The sequence below is a fragment of the Durotheca rogersii genome (assembly GCF_024521655.1).
Source record: "Durotheca rogersii strain YMJ 92031201 chromosome Unknown GGS23scaffold_19, whole genome shotgun sequence".
Taxonomy (NCBI): Eukaryota; Fungi; Ascomycota; class Sordariomycetes; order Xylariales; family Xylariaceae; genus Durotheca; species Durotheca rogersii.
The window spans coordinates 344,443-361,921 of record NW_026251250.1 but is presented as its reverse complement, the minus strand read 5'-3'; the positions used below and the strand labels follow the sequence as shown (position 1 = coordinate 361,921).

Here is a 17,479-nt window from a genome sequence, read left to right as displayed (position 1 = left end):
GGGATTCCCTCCCTTCCCCCCCTATTCCCCGTACATGCCTGCTCTTGGCGCTTGGCGACAGGTGCCCTACCTGGAAGCCTCATCACTGAACGCATAGACAGGTACCGGGCCAGTTTCCTCGAGTTTTCTATACTGTACCTATAATAGACGTCAGCCGGTATCTGCAGGATTAAAGCCAACCTAACGTGACTACCTCCCACCTCGGAGACGAGATAGGGCAGGTACCTGCGTCCGGTACTTTGGCACTCATGTACCAATACAGGCGCTGAAACGTGAGTTGAAGAGGTGCAGGTACCTAACCTAACCTAACGTGATCTTGAAATACAGGTACCTAAGGTACCTAGCGTTCCATTCCAATCGTCTCCGCCAGCCAAGGCCTGCTCCGGCTACTAAAAACCTACCTCTATTAGACGGACGGGTCTAGCTGGACCCCGTTATGTGCCGTACCTAGGGTACCTGCCTGGTGGCGGGCTCGCATGGCACACGCACAGATGGTCGACTCGTCATACCCAGGTACGACGCCGCACACCACCCTTTGGGAATAGACTGAGGCATGTAGCCTTGGACGCGCAGCCAGATGCTGGGCGATGCCGAGAGCGTTGCGACCGCTGGATTTCGTCCAGCATGCCAAAGTCGCGTCGAAGCAGTCCCGGCCGGGATCGAGGGTTAGGGTGGCATCACCGTCTCGGCACCATAAAGAGAAGCAGCCCGTCGGAGCAGAACTGGCTTCGGTGGTGGTGAGTATACCTACCACATGCCCGCCAGACACCCACGCACACACACATAGGTATCTGTGTAATGCGTATTCTCCCAAGACGATCGACCGCCCACACCCACGCCCCCTTTGTTCTAATCTTAACCCCAACCCTCCACCCCCCCCTTTTTTTCTTCGCGAGCTGTCCCATACTAGGTGCGACCTAAGAGAACGTGGAGGGACGGCAACAGGGGCGAGAGAAGCAGCGCTGGCCGCAGAGGCAGAAACGGAACCAGGTACAACCCGGCAGGTACCGCTCTCTGATCTCTGATCTCAACTCTCAACTTGCTATTGCCGTCCCTTGTTGTGCCATCCTTCCCCAGTTGACCCAGCTGCGATTGGAACTCGCATCCGAGTCAAAGCAAACCATCCCCGGCTCTTCCTGGTTTCTGCTCATCGCACAAGCACCAACTACTGCTCTCGTTTTTTCTCTCCCTCCCTCTTCTCTTCGCTTCTTCCCTTCTCGTCTGTCCATCTTCACTTGCGGCCTCTCCTGTGCCATTGCTTCCGCGCTAGGAAGCTCCTCTAGCCCACGATCCGTTGTACGAACCATACTGTTTCATCAAACGAAAGGCAGCCGGCTGCATCGACAGCACCATTGGCAGCGTCGTCGTGGGCTGGTTTCATCCCCACTGTCTTCAACCATCACAATTCGGTTCACAATTTATGTTTGAGGAGACCACTCTTCCTCGCCTCGGCATTTGTTCAAAACTCGTCTTCTTTAATAACACGCCTAGAATCGCCCGCTCGTCTCTTTGCCGCCCTCCACTCCTCTACTCTCAGCATATCCGAACTGTTTAATATTCCAATGGTGAGACGAACAGCACCGTAGTTAGCTTCGTCCGATCGCTATCTCTGGGGCCGACAAGCGGTATTCTCCCTCGTCAGTTCCTCTCCGCCATCCGGCAGCCAGTGGGTGGTCAGCACATAGGGATAGCGCCACTTCCCACATCTACGGAGGCATAATATTGGGATGTTGGAATTTTCGATGCCGAGCATCGATCTCCTCACCTGAGATTCCCAATTCGGAGCCACCTGTGGAATATGGACCAGCTCTCTGCCTACGTGCCCCGAAAGTCGGGCTCGTTTCCAAGTTTCGTCTCTCGAAAGAACGAGACATACCTCCCCGTCACTACTAAGCCGCAATCAAAGTTCAGACTCAAGACCTTGCTTGGCCATTGTCTCTACAGACGGGTGGTGGTATGGACGATCCTGATCGTTTTCGTCCTCGCGGTTACCGTCTTCAATCCCCGGTTGGCGGGGCCACCTCGTGATGTCCTAGACTTCATTGATGGGGGTAAAGTCCGGATCAAAAGCACCGAGCCTCCTGAAAATGTAGGTTTACAGAGACAAGAAAACGAACACCAAGATCCCCCCCATGCCCCGGAGGGCGTAGAGACGGAGCAGCCGGGTGGTGAGATAGACAAGCCAACGCAAGGAGAGGAAGAGGGAAATATAAACGGACCGCACTGGCTGAGGTATAGGCAGTAAGTTGAATGAAAACTTACACGTGTGATCCGACTTCAAAGTTGCTAATGATGACTGTAGCCTCGATGGATACTACAACGGCTTGAGAGAAGTCGTGCCGTTTTCACAGTATATGCCTGAATATCCCGAGACTCGGCAGCCAGATCACACACCACCTAGCACACCACCTAGCACACCACCTACTCACCATGCGAAGATTGCCAAGCCTAGCATCTATCGTCCTCATCCGGACTACGATTCCGACGAGTACCAGAGGACGTATGTGCCCGTAAAACGATGCTACATCGACCCAGAGAGGAAAATCCCCGCTCCTGATCTTTACGCGTACAGAGGCATCCCTCAGGGCCAGCCAAAGGCGGCTCTCGGAGCCTATGACCTTCTCGGCCTGCGAGAAGATGTTTGCTTTGATCGCTTTGGGCGGTATGGTCCATACGGTCTCGGATACGACTTTGAGCTTGGTGGAATTGGCCAAGCTCTCGACACGGAACGTGAAGGCAGCGACACGGTCTGGGAGAAAGGTGGAAGGATTAATTACGACGGCGTCAACTGGGTAGATGCGCAGCAGATGTGTACCAAAGCCAACGAAGGTCGTTTCTTTACTGGCAATGCAACTCGAGACTTTGAGTTGGCACGGTCGGGCCGCAAACGGATGGACCGGATCGCCGTTGTAATACGCACCTACGTCGGATTCCAGTGGACGAGCCACTCACTCCTGAATTTCCGCGCCCTGATAAACGAGGTCAACCTAAAGTCGGGCGGCGAGTATGACGTCCATTTTCTCCTACACGTCCGCGACAACAACGCACCCATCTGGGCAGACCCGGGGACGGTGCAGAGAATTCTCGACGACAACGTTCCACGCGAGTTCCACGGGCTGTGCACCCTATGGTCCGAGGCCCAAATGAGATTGTACTATCCAGGCAACTTTGGGGACACTTTCGAGAACCCATCCAACGGGGATATCCACGGCGTCTATCGATCCGCCCATATGCCCCTTCAGCATTTTGCGATGACGCATCCCGAATATGCTCACTTCTGGAACTGGGAGATGGATATGCGCTGGACCGGATCGTATTACGAGCTATTCGATCGTCTAGGAAAGTGGGGCGCCAAGCAAAGCCGACACGGCATATGGGAGCGCTCGAGCAAATACTATATCCCCGAACTACACGGAAGCTGGGAGAGCTTTAGCGAGCTCGCCCACCGGGAGACCTTGGCGTCCGGATTGCGGCCAATTTTAGGCCCGGTATACTTCCCCGGGAAGGCCAGCCTTGAGCAGGACGCAGTCTTTTTACCGCGAAGTTGCGCGAGTGGCGCCGATGTGAAACAGTGTGGTGTCGGCGAAGAGGCGGATCTGATCACGCTGAATCCGCTGTTTGACGCTGACGAGTCCGGGTGGGTCTTTGCCGGAGACGTGACGGGCTACAATACACAGCTCGAAAAGCCGCCACGCCGGTGCGCTATTGTGACTGCTTCTCGATTATCCCGCCGTCTGCTGGGTGTGATGCACGAGGAGACGTGGCGTCTTCATCACAGCATGTTTAGCGAGATGTTCCCGGCCTCTATGGCTTTGCACCATGGTTTGAAGGCTGTCTACGCTCCGCATCCCGTCTATCTGGACCGTAGGTGGCCCAAGGAGGAGATTGATAAAGCCTTCAACGGCGGCCGGGGCCATACCTCGGGCGGTCACGGCTCCCCTTTCGATCTCACAAATGAACATAACCACAAGGGAACAAGCTGGTATTATAACAGCGAATTCGCGGGCCTTCTATGGCGTCGCTGGCTCGGCTACGCCCAAATGGATGGCAGAGGCGAGAATGGCGGCCGTGCCGGCGAAGGCACCCGACGAGGCGGGAAAGAAGAGGAGGAAGATCCCAATAGCTCTGGGAGATTATGCTTACGTAGCATGCTGGTACACCCTATCAAGTGGGAGAACCCTGCGGAGCAGGAATAAAGTAATTGTAATCGTAATATGTGCGGAGGATAAGATGAAAGTGGCCGAAGGCCCTACAAGTACAAGCGTAGCCATAGCCGTGGCGCCCAGACGAATATATAGAAAGGGGCGGGGGGAATCACGAGATGGCAGGAGAGAGGGTCTAGGGAAACCCGTGACGTCTGGTACAGAGTACCGTGCATACGTCGAGGCGTATTCGGGGCGTTCGCATGCGAGGAGTTCGGTATTCTCCTATTTTGACTGCTTTATACGCACACACACATAGATATCTTTTGTGGCTCCGCGCTTCTAGCGCTATTACATTAGGTAGACAAAATTCAATGTCGGGCATCATGTAATGCGCTGAGAAGTTGAGCGTGTGATTCTCAGTACATCCATGATAGATAATGCTAAGCAAAGACCATTTGTATTGCAACCTATTACTCTTAGGGGTACTCCGGAGCTACTTAAACTCGAGACTGCAGATTGGATGTAGGAAGAACAAGCGTAGTGGTGAGGCGAACAGGAGGACGCTCTGCTGCTGCTGGCGGGGCAGGGTCCGGCCTAACTGGCTGACGGACGACCGCTCGAGGGCGAGAAGAGGAGAAGCCAGCCGAGGGGGAGCACGGCTCTATGTGCGCACCTACTACATAGCTTCCTGGATTCTGGACACTGGGAGACATAGCGACGAGGACAACTTCGCGATGGGCAGGACAAAGGGGACACGGTGCGGCAAACTCACGATCAGGTGACGGCAGCCAAGGCTCTGGGATGGAACGCGGTAGTCGGGAAAGCAGCTTGTAAATATAGTCCTCACGGCACGCCGTATGCTACGGCTGTGTACATGGCCCGGCGCCACACGCACGGGGCTGTCTACACCAGCCCGGCTCGTCGCCCACTTCGCGCCTCGCGCGCGTCTTTGCCCGTCCGCTGCGGCTCGACAGACTCGCCCGCGCGGACCCTATTAGCGACGTCGTGCCCCTCCTCTAAATATCTAATCTCTCTCCTTCCCTCCCTTTCCCCCCGGAGGCGGAGCAGCGTACGGGCCTAGAGACAGCGCGACACAGAGCCGCGCCGGCTGATATCCGAGCACCCGCTGCTCCGGACGGACAGCCAAAAAAAAAAAAAAAAACAGACCCCTCGCGCCTCTCCGTCCACCTGCCCACTCCGCTCCCGCACCTCTCCTTCGTCCCCGACTGGCGCACCTATCCAGACGCGCCCACGTGCACTCCGCACATTGCTTCGCGACAGCGGCCAAGAGGGCAGCAAAGTCGTGCCAAAAAAAAGCCCCCCCCCCCAAAAAAAACACTATCAACATCCAGCATTCGGCGAGCCACGTCGTCGCGTGCAATAAACAATCCAGGGGGGGGGGGGGGGAAAGAAAAATAAACAAAAACAAGGAACTAGGGCGCCGGATTCTGCTGTGACAGGGGCGGCGGGGTGGTACAAAAAGGAGAAAAGAAAGAAAAAGAAAAGAAAAGCAATAACAAAACTCCCCGCCCCCGGGCCGCGCAGAAAATGCCACGACCCGACCTCTGCGTCCGGGAGCCGGGGGCGCTAAGAGAGAGAGAAGGGGAATTGCGCTCCCCCCCGTATTTGAAGAGAAAAGGAAAAAAAGGTGGAGGGACGGGAGAGGGACGGGAGGTATCAACCAAGGCGAAGAAGAAGACTGCACCAAACCGAGAAGAAAAGAGAAGGGGGAAGGAAAAGAAAAGAAAAGAAAAAAAAAAAACGCCACCGTCACCGTCACCGTCACCGACCGCGAACCGGCCCCCGGCCGCCCCCAACGCCGCCCGAACGCCGTCTGCCAGAGCGTCGCCCCCCCCCCTTCCCCCCTCCCCAACCCCGCCGGCCCGGCCGCGAGAACGAGAGTGAAGGAAAACGTGGAAAATATCGATCCAATTTTTTTTGCCTCTTCCTTCTTCCTCACCTCCGTCGCCTCTCGAGGAGAGCAACTAGAAGAGAGAACAAGGATGGGAGTGTGGAAGGTGGAGAAAGGGGCAGGGCCCGCAGGCCGGAGCCGTGCGCGGCGGGGGTTTTATCTACACGTGTCCGTCCGTCGGGATTCCCGTTGCTTTTTTTTTTTTTTGTTTTCTTGGTTATGCTCTCTCGCTCTGTCTCGCTCGCTCGATCCCGACCGGCCCCGGCCTCGCCCGCTTTATACAATTTTTCTGCTACTTCTTGAGCACGGCGTCGTAGATGCTCAGGACGCCGGTGACGGCGGCGCCGACGAGGACGCCGCGGTAGCCGCCGTAGACGGCCGAGTCGACGCGCGCGATGGCCGCGGCGCTGATCCAGCCGCCGAACGTCGCGCCCTGGCCGTAGACGACGTACGAGATGAGCGCCTTGGCGATGCTGAAGGCGAGCGGGTCGACGGCCGCGTCGGCGGCGGCGGCGGCGGCGGCGGAGGCGGCGCTGGTAGCGGCGCGCGTGGTGCGGGATGGCGGCGCGCGGCCGCCCTCGCGCGCGCCGCTGCCGAGGTTGACGAAGTAGCCGGCGGCGGCGGGCAGCACGGCGCTGGTGAAGGCCCACAGCAGCGCGGGCGACCAGAAGGAGGCGCTCAGCAGCAGGAACAGGTCCGGGACGAAAACGGGGTAGTCGGGCGTGCCGAGGAAGGCGACGGCGGGGACGGTGAAGGCGTAGCGGTCGGGGAGGACCTCGGGGCGCAGGAAGTAGAGCTCGAAGAGGGAGACGGCGGCGACGACGGAGCCGACGGTGGAGAGGGTGGCGCGCGTCGCGCGCGTCGCCTCCGAGATGCCCGACTCGCGGTACAGCGACGCGACGTGGGCGCGCACCGCGACCGTCGACCGGTCGACGGCCTCGGCGACGTCGGCGGGCGTCGCCGGCAGCGGGATGCGGCTGGCGAGCGAGAGGGCGCGGCCGGGCGTGCGCGCGACGGCCGACGAAGCGCTCGCGGGCTCGTCCTCGGACCTGCGAGAGAGACCACCGCGGGTGTTAGCCAGGCGCGCGGGGGGAGGAGGGCCCCCCGAGGGGAGGGGGGGCGCGGACAGACAAAGGCGCGGGGGCGGGGGAGGGGCCCGGGCCTTTTGCCTCGGTCGCAAAGCTCTCAGCGCGCGATGCGACGCGACGCGACGGCTCGACTTACTCGGGCGGGGCTAGGTCCTCGGGGGCCTTGATGGTCCGCCGGCGCGAGACCTTGAGCTTCTCGGGCGGGGCGTCGACGTCCTTCTTGAGGGGCGAGCCGGTGGTCCTCGCGCGCGTCGAGTAGTAGTTGGCGAGCTTGGGGTCGGCCGAGAAGGTCGACGCGTTCTCGGCCAGGTACTCGTCGAGGGCTAGCTCGAGCTCGGTCTTCTTGAAGGATTCGTAGCTGCGCGCGCGAACAAGGAGGAAATCGCAGTTAGCCATGTACCCTCGCGCATTGTGTTGGGGATAACAAAGCAGGGTGACGTCGCCAGGCTAGCCGTCCCGCGATTCCGGGGCCCCGCAGGCGGCTGGCGGTCTCGACGAAGATGGATGTCACTTTGGACTTCCTCCATCCTACAACATCATATGCGCACCCGTCATCGCGTGCCGCGTGCCGCGTCCCATCCTATCCTGTGCTGCTGCTCCCCTTACGTCGCGCTTACCAAGGCGCAGAAGGAGAGGACAGGATCACGCGACGACGTGACAGAAACAGAATTGTCACCCGAGGCATATGAAAAAAAAAAAAACTCCCCCACCACAGCTCGAATTAAATGGCATTTCGTACGTACTTCTTGAGGCCTGTGTGCTGAGCAAGCTCAGCCAGATCGGTCTTTCGCTGCCTCTGCAGCCAGCTGTTGGCGCCGGACATGGTGTGGGTGGGTGCGGCGATGGGTCGGTAGACGGACGATGTCGCGCGGAGTATGCGGCGGGGGATGCAATGCTGTCTACGAGACGGGTAGTAGACGGCCCGAGATGGACTGGGGATGTCTATGTTGTGGCTGGCGACGGCGATTGACGACAACGTCAAGAAAGAGGCGGGTTTGGCGGTTGGTGTTAGGTGGTGTGGTGGGAGGGAAGAGGCTGGGAGTTGTACATATGTGTTTGGGGATTGTCGAAGACGTGGGTGTGCGTTGTTGTTCTAGTGGCCGGGTTGGTTGATGGGGAACCAGGGGAGGAGGGGAAAGGCCGGCGCGCGGCGGTGTGGTGTGCTAGGTGAGGGTTGGTGGTTGTTTATGTTTTTCTTCATCGTCCTGCTCTGCCCAGTCTTGACGTGCAGATTGCGGGAAGCCCCCATCTCAACGGCGGCCCTCTCTCCTGCGGCCCTCTCCAACGCCAACGCTGCGAACTGCCAGCTGGGAACAAGGCGCCATCCACGTATCCCTACCTTACCTACCTGGGGTTGGGTACCTACAGGTATCCCTAGCCTATACCCATAGGGTTCCCTACGTCAGGTATCTGGATACTCCTGCTCCTTGTACCTGGTGTGCCGTGATAATGTCACTCAGTGGAGTCTTATCCTGTTAGGTACATAACACAGTAGGCACCTTACCTGCCTTTCCCACACACACCCCCATACGATGGAAGGCAAGCGACGACAGTTATGTCCCACGTTGGATGTACCTACATATATACCTAGGTACGCAGGTACATCTGCCCGGCCCTGGTCCATAGGTACAGGTACCCAACATTGGCTCCCTATCTGGGTACCTAGGTACATGAACGTAGGTACTACGTAGCAGAGCGATGGTGCTGGCAGGTGGAGCCAGTCCCATAGCCTGCCCAAGATTCGGCAAATCGACAACGAGAACACGATTTGTGAACGTCGTCTAGTTGCTCGCAGCGCCAAATGGGTTGCGTTTTGTTTCTCTTCCCTTGAGGCCATTCGGCCCATAGAAATCACCCCATCCAAAGCGGCTGGCAGCGTTGACCTTGCCTTTGCCTCTGCCCCCCTGCTGGCCGTATTGACCTAGGTAGGTAGCCATGCACCTAGGAGGTAGCTACCTGCCTACCGCCATGTTGCTGCTATCTCACTCATTATCAGCAACGATACGAGATGCCTGCTTGGGCATTTCCCCTGCGCCGTTTCGACCAGCCGCCTCCTCCACCGGCGGCACGTCTGCTAGGTGGAAACAGCCTAGTGTTACCGGAGACGAGGCTGGATAGCTTAGGCGTTTCGGCATCGTCAACACGCGGCCGCGTTCCTCCTCGTCCGCACTACGAATTACGACCCGGTGCGATGCCTCCCACGCGCCGCCGAGATCACAAACCTGGACTTTTCGTAGCCACCGCTTTTTTTTTTAACTCGCTAATTGACCACGTACCTAGTTTACCTCCGCCTCCTATGCTGAGATCGACACAGCACCTACCCTACGACGGCTCTAGGAGGGCCTAAGGGTCAATCCGACGAGGAAGAGCGGGAGTCGATACTGTAATCGCCTACGAATGGTAGCACCGGGAAGGCAGCCTTGGCAGCCTTCTCCTTTCCCGGCCAATAGCCACCACCCCTAGATGCCCTGGGGTCTCTTGAAGGCATTTACGAACGTGTATTATTCCACTCGGTATACAGGCAACTAGGCCTCGCACGAGCTCAGCCTCGAGCCTACATGTGGCCTTGCTATAGAGTACATTTTATTTTCGTATTCCCCATTCCCGGATATTCCCACCCTGCATGCACGTCACGCGTCGACCCAATCCACGAACCTCTCGTCGCCCCGCCGCACCAGCCGTACCGGCACGTGCATGTTCCCGTGCAGCTTGAGCGTGATGAGGCTCGTGGCGCTCTGCACCACCTCGCGCGCCTGCTGCTGCGCCCGCCCGTACACCTCCGCCTTCTCGCCCCGGCTCATCGCGCCCACCTGGTCGTCGCTCGCCCACTCGTCCACCGCGAGCTCGACGCTGTACCGCTGGAAGATCACCGCCAGCGCCGACGCCAGCTCCACGATCGCTATCCGCCGCCCCAGGCACGCCCGCGCCCCGTCCGAGAACGGGATGAAGGCCCCGCGCGGTGGCCGGTACAGCTGCGCGCTCGTGTCCGAGCCCGCGTACCCGCCAAAGTCCTCCGTGTCCGCACCCTCGACCGCCGTCGTCGTCGTGGCCGCCGTCGAGTCGATCTGGAGCCACCGTTCCGGCACGAAGTCGTCGATGTCCGTCTCGGCGTCGCTGACCTTGCTCGGCTTCGTCGGCCAGTACTGCGGGTTCCGCTGCGCGGCGATGACGGCGAGGCCGACCGTCGACCCGCGCGGGAGCATGTGGCGCACGCCGGCGATCGTGATGGGCTGGTCCTGTGTCGGCGAGACCATCTTCGGGATGTCGACCACGGGAGGCACGAGGCGCAACGTCTCGTTGATAGCGGCGCCGACCATCGATCCGAGGAGCCGGTTCATCTCGGCATCGTAGTCCCACGTGCTAGGATCCGTGCCCCCGAGCTGTGTGTCAACATCGCGCTGTAGCCGCCGCTGCGAGGCCGGGTTCGTCGCGAGCTCGACGAGTGCGAAGTGCAGCACGTTTGCCGTCGATTCGTGGCCCGCGACGATGTTGACGAAGGCGTTGCCGATAATCTCCGAGTCGGTCAGCCGCGCGACCTGCGCACCTTTCTTGCCGCCCGAGGTGGTCGTCCCCGGCGCGGATCCCTCTGCCGCGCCGTCTCCGTAGCTCGTGCGGACGAGCGAGCCCATGATGTCGAGGCCCTGCTCTCCGCTGTTGTTCCCCTTGCGCACGTCATCGATCTTCTCTTGCAAGAACTGGTTGAGGTAGCCGACGAAGTTGCTCTCGGCTTCGACGGCGACCTTTGCGTGCTTGATGGGAACGACACGGAGGATCCATTTGGGCACGATGAGGAGGAGGATGAGGTAATCCAAGGTGCGCGCGAGCGCGTTGCCGAAGCTCATCGTGTAGCCCGGCGGCGGCTCCTGGGTCGCGTACTTGGCCAGCCGCGGGTCGGCGTCGGCGGGGAACTCCTCGCCGGGCCAGAGGATCTTGAGGCCGAAGCCGATGTTGGCGATGATATTGAGCATCAGGGACGCCGTGTCCTGCTCGATCGTCTTGAAGGTCTTGTTGCCGAGGCCGTCGGGGCCGAGCCACAGGTTAATGAGCCCCTTGGTCTGGCTGACAGACTCCCGGAACACGAGCGACGCATTCTTCTCGTTGAAGGAGGCCGACGTGATCTTGCGGTGCATGCGCCACGCGGAACCCTCTAGGGTGACCACGTTCTGGCCATACTGGCCGAGGATGGCGTAGGCCTCCGTCGGCTTCGGGAAGGCCTCCCGCTTCGACGTGATCTGGTGGAGGACGTTGGCATTCTCGGTGAAGCAGACGATTGTTCCTGGCGAGACGAGCAGAAAGGTGTTCCCGAGCTTAGCGAACGCCTTATGATTCAGGACGTAATGCCAGTTAGGGTCAAAGACGCTGATAACAAGGCGGATGTGTTAGCTACAGTGACAGGGAGAGAGAGCGGGCGACCAGGAGTCCCTTACACCACAATGTCTTCCCAACACCGGCGTGGGAGCAGTCTGTATACGGGAACCCAGAATTTGTGAAATATCTGTCCGACGCGATTCCATGGGCTAAGTGCTGCAGGCGAGCAAAAAAGCAAAAAGAAAACGGATCAGGTTAGTTCTCATCCGTGGAGCGGAGGGGCGCGCATCGGGAAGAGGCGAATGCCAAGGAACGGGACGGCCCGGTCAACTTACGGACGACAAAGTAGGGTAGGCCGGAGCGCTTCGCGGCGGCGATGTTGGTCGAAAGCCCAGAGACGATGTTGAATAGACAATAAAAAACGGCTGCGATCAGCAGCAACGGCACGGCGCCGATCATGGCAGTAACACCCAACGCAGCCGCACCGTCACGTCTCTGCTCTCACAACGCAGGGTCCCGCCGGGGTAACGCAGTGTAGAGGGCCGTCGTACGGGGTGTATGTGTGTATCCGCAGGTGTCCCCTTTGCTGACGTGGTGTTTAGAGGAAAGATAGGTTCGTTTTATACGTCGTCGTTAGGTCGGCATCCTCGGTAGTGGTGGGAAGTCCGAATCGGGGGCTCGAAAGTGCGAATGCTGGTAGGCTAGAGAGGAGCAGTTCTTCTCTCCACGTTAGGAAGCGAGGTAGGTTGGTCTCACGAAGCAGAGCACAGGCATACCAACACACGGGTAGGCGAGTATACACAATCAAGCGAATGTTGCCAACACGGCACGGGGGGGGGGGAGGGGAAGGAGTGGGAGTTATAGCCAAGCGCTGAGTGGCGCGAGGAGGGCCAGAGAGGAGCAGATGAAGGGCGACAGGCCATATGCCAGATTATGTGTCGGTTGCCGATGTGGTAGATACACTAACAGCTCGGTTAGCAGCCTCGCTCGCAACTGATCAGTCGAGGAGGAGACCCGGGGGGAGTTCTTGGGGGTTCCAATTGACTGCACTAGACGTTTCGGGTCCAGGACGTCCCGTGCGCTATTTGCGGATTCCCGGCCGTGCTAGCGGGGGCTTGGCAGCGCGGTGGGTACCTGGAGAAGGAGGTATCTTTGCAACCAGGTATGTAGTACCTACGTACATACATTAGGTAGGGTCCCTAACCTGCCCCGTCCCCCCTCGCCTCTCCTCTTTCTTTCCTCCTTTCTTTCCTCCTTTATTCTCCTTGCCTCCGCCATTCCGAGACGGCCAGGCCAATCAGAGGAGTGATAATCCGGCGAACCTACTACCCGAGGTATAGATATTACGTAGGTAGGTACCGGAAGAAGCTACAAGCTAAGAGCTCCATCCTAGGGCGCCTCCGTCGTCTGACCACTACTTCGAGTTCAGGGACCCCGCCACGTTCGGCGGATGTACCCATGTGTGAGTAGGCATATAACTGCCTACCTATGCAGAAATGCCGTAACATCAGGCAAGGCTGGTTCGCGCACACGCCTCGGCGCTCGGCACCACACGCGCATCTGCGCACCTGAACATATTATCGGAGATATCCTACAGCCCACAGGTGATAGGTAGGCCTGCAATGGCAATCTACCGCCATCCCAACGGAACGGGAATCGATACGTTCCTAAGCGATCCTGTAGAGCCTCCCTTTTCCGCCGCGCCGCCTTATCTATATGCGTAGGGATGCTCTCGCCCTTGTACCTCCTCTCTTCCGCTCCCCTGTCTCACTCCCCCCCCACGGCTAGATGTTTCAAGTGCGCCGGCTCCTCCATGCACGTATGTTCGTATGTGGGCATATCTCGCCTCTCCGCGCTTACGTCGTAGGCACGCTATCAGCATGTGCGGACGTAGAATCCCAGAACGGAAATCCGGCGACGCGGTTATCGTGTCACGACCGACGCTTACGTGCAGAGGCGTCGGGAGAGCACGGGCAGGCAGGCCGTCAACGCATGGGTACGTGAAGGATTTCTCGGGCCAGCCAGTCGAGGCCTCTCCTCCTCCCGCGATCTTCGGTGAGGAGGCGAGAGGGAGCGAGGGCGGCGCGCGGGCGTTCGTTTTGGGAAACTGTTTCGCTGCCGCCGAAGCGGCCGAGCTGCCACCACAATAACCGGCCAGGCTGCCGATCAAACTAACGACGTAAGCGCGGAGACGCTACCCGGACAGCATCGAGCCTATCAGACGATACGTGTACCTAATGCAAACGGGCAAGGTGTTGCCAATAAGGTTCTTATCTATCTACCTAGGTACTAAGGTACCTATATAGGTACATTCGCCCATGTTGCATCGTCTCACGATCCTCTCTTCTCGACCATTTCGGCGTTATGACACTCCTCTACACGCACTCGCAGAGACCATGATGATTTGCAACGGGCGCAATCCAGAGCCGCCTGAATTTGGCCTCAACATGCAAGTGGTAGGCATTTAGGCTCCCGTTATTATAGGTATGTATAGCTGTCTATCTACCTATTTAGGCATGTCTCGATTGGAGGAGCCCCGGATCGGCAACGGGGCCTCGCTTGTTAGACCACCCACAGCCTTACTAACTTCCACCGGTCGGGATAGGTACCTATACCCGACTCAAGTCTTCCGTCAATTGGCGGTACAGATCGAACACGCACCAGGAAACGACTCGGAAACCACCTCGTCGCATGCCGTCAGAAATAGAACCCGTCCCTGCGCTCCCACTGCTGTCGCACATGCGCAACCCACGGCATACCGCAACGTGCGTGTAGAGCAGAAACCCCCGTCCCGTCTCGGGTTATTTCCGTAGGGACGACGGCGGCGCGGTACCGCCTCCGAGAGCCATTCCCATACTGTCCACGCCATTCTCTCCCGACATTATTCCGAGCTGCTAACACCCCCGAAACCTGCACGCAACTATACTGCTACGCATACGCTAGGCATCTCAACCTCCGAGGCGATTTATTCCGCGTCCGCCGACACGGAGGCGGTTAGCCGGCGACTTACAAGGCACCGACCTGCTGATCTCGGGTAGCTAATTGGCTACTGTGGAGGCCGAGGGGCAGAGATACCTAAATAAACGTCTAACCGACCTGCTCGGCTTCCTGGTCGGTCTGGCCGCCTAGAATCATGGCTTTCCTCGCCGACATCAGGCGATCCCATCGTAGGAATGTCGAGAACCTCCGCAAATCGCCCCTGGCTGAGATTTCCGGCGCGCTCGGCGACCTCGGCACTCTTCTACCACTGATGATCACCCTCGCCATCAACGGTTCCATCTCGCTGTCGACCACACTCGTCTTTTCCGGCTTCTTCAACATCGCTACCGGCGTCATATTTGGTATCCCTCTCCCCGTGCAGCCGATGAAGGTGATATCCCCTCGACCAAATTCGTTCGTTGCCGGTTCTGTTGCTTGCCCGCACCTACCTACCAACTAATTCAAATACTTCCCCATGTCCAACCCCCCTTCCCTTCCCTTGGAGGAATACGTAAACAGGAGTAACTGAAGAGCAGAATCCGCTAACTCACTTTCTTCGTCCCTGTTAGGCCATCGCTGCAGCCGCCATCGCGTCAAAGGCCTCGCAGCGCGAGACCGTCGCAGCGGGCAGCATCGTCGGCGCTGTCGTGCTGTTCCTCAGCGTGACTGGCCTGCTGCGCTGGGCCGCCCGCGTCATCCCGGTCCCCGTCGTCAAAGGCATCCAGCTCGGCGCCGGCTTGTCCCTCATCATCTCGGCGGGGACCTCGCTATTGATGCTGCCGCCCTCGCGCTGGGCGTGCCCGCCGCTGGACGGCCCCGCCTGGGCCGCCGTAGCCTTCGTGCTCCTCGTGCTGACGCAGCGCATGCGCCGCTTCCCGTATGCACTCGTTGTGTTCGGCGTCGGCATCGCCTTCGCCTTCGTCGGGATCGCCATCGGCCCTGAGCCGAGCCTCAACCCCCACCACCACCGCAAGCTGCCCCGCTGGAGCACCTGGGAGCCCCGGTTCGCCGTGCCCCGCTGGACCGCCGAGGCCATCGGCATGGGCGTCGCCCAGCTACCCCTGACGACGCTTAACTCGGTAATCGCTGTCGGCGCCCTCGCAGCGGACCTCAGGGGCCCGTCGGAGCTGGCACCCCCTGGCGTCGGCGCGCTGGGCCTGAGCGTCGCGGTCATGAACCTCGCCGGGTGCTGGTTCGGCGCGATGCCGGTGTGCCACGGGGCCGGCGGGCTGGCGGCGCAGTGGCGGTTCGGGGCGCGCAGCGGCGCGAGCGTCGTCCTCCTGGGCGCGTTCAAGATGGCGGTGGGCCTGGCCTTCGGAGAGTCGCTGCTGGACCTCCTTGCGGCGTTCCCCAAGGCGCTGCTCGGCGTGATGGTGGTGGCGGCGGGCCTCGAGCTGGCCAAGGTAGGCCGGAGCCTGAACTACGGCGCGCCAGACCTGTGGGAGGAGTCGGTTGAGCAGCGGGGAGACGGAGCGACGGTGCGCAAGCAGCACCGCAAGGTCTCGGACGAGGAGCGCGAGGAGCGCTGGACGGTGATGCTCACGACGGCGGCGGGAATCTTAGCCTGCCGCAACGACGCCGTCGGCTTCTCTGCCGGCCTGCTGTGCCACTGGGCGTACCGGCTCGCCGACTGGGTCGAGCGGAGGAGGCGGGGGCGTGGGCAGAACGAGAGGACGCCGCTGTTGGGCGCGTGAGGAGTACGGTAAGGACCCAGCGCAGATTTTGTGGAGGTATATGACGATACCGTAGAGTGATACTGCATAACGATACCACGTGGCGATGACAATAAACGACAAGCAAGCGACGGAACGAGAAAGCATAATATAGGTATAGGCTTTATACTTAGATCCTTGTTTCGTATTTAGTCACATTTCCTCTTCATAATAGGCCTATAGGGAAATCTTCATGCATCTGATATCTACCCTATGGACAGGTCGATATACACGTGTTTTCAGCTCTGCCATGGTCCTGGGCGTTCCATTGTGGTGGTGTTCTGTAATGCGTATGATGCAGGCCAAAGAGAGAGGAGAAGCACCGGCAAAAGGGGACTACCCACCTACCTTAGGTTAGAGGTAGGTGCCTCTTTTAGGGGCCTCGTGAAGTACAAAATACCTAGGTACCTATGACCTGACCTAATCAGATAGGTGTAGGTACCTATAAAGACCTCTTTATAGGTCAGGTATACATTGTACTCCGCACAACGTGTATGATGCCTAATCGCCCAAGCCGTCTCTGAAGAGCTTCGGAGTTGCAGGACGGGAAGCTGTGAACCAGCAGCAGCAGCAGCAGCCGGGTCCTGGGGTTGGTGGGAGTGCTGCGGTGGGTAGCCACATGTACATGTGGATACATGTATATGTAGGTACATGTGGGTACGGGACTCACTTACCTCTATAGGAGGTAGTGGGTAGCTACCACCCGTGCAACGTACACGGCTAGTGCCAACGCGTAACCCAGCAGGTGGCTTCCAGTGGACAAATGGAGGGTGCAGGTGCCCCCGGCGAGATTGGAGTCGATTGGAGTTAAGGTTAATGCCAGGCAAGGCGATGATTGGCCTGTAATCTAGGTACCTAGGTACTTAGGGGGTAAGTTAGGAGGTAAAGTGGAAGCAACACCTCTTAGTATACTTTGTACCTATTGTACATGTGTACCTACATCCGGTATACGTGTATATCGAGGACCTTATCCTACTCTAGGCAGAGGAGGTACCTAGGTATATGCCTTGGCTTTGGCAGAGTCCCTACGTCTCAGCAACGCCATCTATAGCAGCAGCATCGGATGTCCTTTCCACCACCTACGAGGTACCGACGAGACGAGACGAATCGCCCAATCACGCCCGGCCAGCAGGTGGTACGGTCGGTACCTATGCAAAACCCCCAAGCGACCCGCCATCGACCAGTGGCTGCCGCAGGTTGGGGTGGACTTGCAGCAGGCGCATGTGTACTCGGAAACCAGGTACATAAGTACACGCCCGGTCTATGTATATTTGGCTCGCGCGAGTACGTCGATTCTCCGCCGCTGGTACGAGCGCAAGCCTCAGCAAACAGCCT

The 17,479-nt window shown here is 59.0% G+C and overlaps 5 protein-coding genes across 5 annotated transcripts; 2 read left to right on the top strand and 3 right to left on the bottom strand.

Annotated features, from left to right (window-relative positions):
• Window positions 1-1,798: 1,798 nt before the first annotated feature.
• Window positions 1,799-4,196, top strand: GGS23DRAFT_598726 (uncharacterized protein; the record flags this gene model as incomplete). The annotated part of the gene is made up of 2 exons (XM_051518826.1): window positions 1,799-2,241; window positions 2,303-4,196. 2 exons carry the CDS (start codon window positions 1,799-1,801, stop codon window positions 4,194-4,196), a joined length of 2,337 nt encoding a protein of 778 aa, XP_051369909.1.
• Window positions 4,197-4,944: 748 nt separating this feature from the next.
• GGS23DRAFT_157726 (uncharacterized protein) lies at window positions 4,945-5,555 on the bottom strand. The gene has a single exon (XM_051511407.1). It carries the CDS (start codon window positions 5,491-5,493, stop codon window positions 5,170-5,172), a length of 324 nt encoding a protein of 107 aa, XP_051369908.1. The 5' UTR covers window positions 5,494-5,555; the 3' UTR covers window positions 4,945-5,169.
• A 644-nt stretch (window positions 5,556-6,199) lies between these two features.
• GGS23DRAFT_157730 (uncharacterized protein) lies at window positions 6,200-7,685 on the bottom strand. The gene is made up of 2 exons (XM_051511408.1): window positions 7,282-7,685; window positions 6,200-7,106 (listed from the first exon to the last, which is right to left on the bottom strand). Exons 1-2 carry the CDS (start codon window positions 7,539-7,541, stop codon window positions 6,350-6,352), a joined length of 1,017 nt encoding a protein of 338 aa, XP_051369907.1. The 5' UTR covers window positions 7,542-7,685; the 3' UTR covers window positions 6,200-6,349.
• A 1,948-nt stretch (window positions 7,686-9,633) lies between these two features.
• Window positions 9,634-12,255, bottom strand: GGS23DRAFT_157680 (cytochrome P450). Its single transcript, XM_051511406.1, has 4 exons — window positions 12,230-12,255; window positions 11,789-12,170; window positions 11,573-11,669; window positions 9,634-11,504 (listed from the first exon to the last, which is right to left on the bottom strand). Exons 2-4 carry the CDS (start codon window positions 11,910-11,912, stop codon window positions 9,776-9,778), a joined length of 1,950 nt encoding a protein of 649 aa, XP_051369906.1. The 5' UTR covers window positions 11,913-12,170; window positions 12,230-12,255; the 3' UTR covers window positions 9,634-9,775.
• Window positions 12,256-14,373: 2,118 nt separating this feature from the next.
• On the top strand, window positions 14,374-16,232 carry GGS23DRAFT_157652 (uncharacterized protein). The gene is made up of 2 exons (XM_051511405.1): window positions 14,374-14,823; window positions 15,002-16,232. The coding sequence occupies exons 1-2, from the start codon at window positions 14,587-14,589 to the stop codon at window positions 16,124-16,126; spliced, it is 1,362 nt and encodes a 453-aa protein (XP_051369905.1). The 5' UTR covers window positions 14,374-14,586; the 3' UTR covers window positions 16,127-16,232.
• The last annotated feature ends 1,247 nt before the right edge of the window (window positions 16,233-17,479 follow it).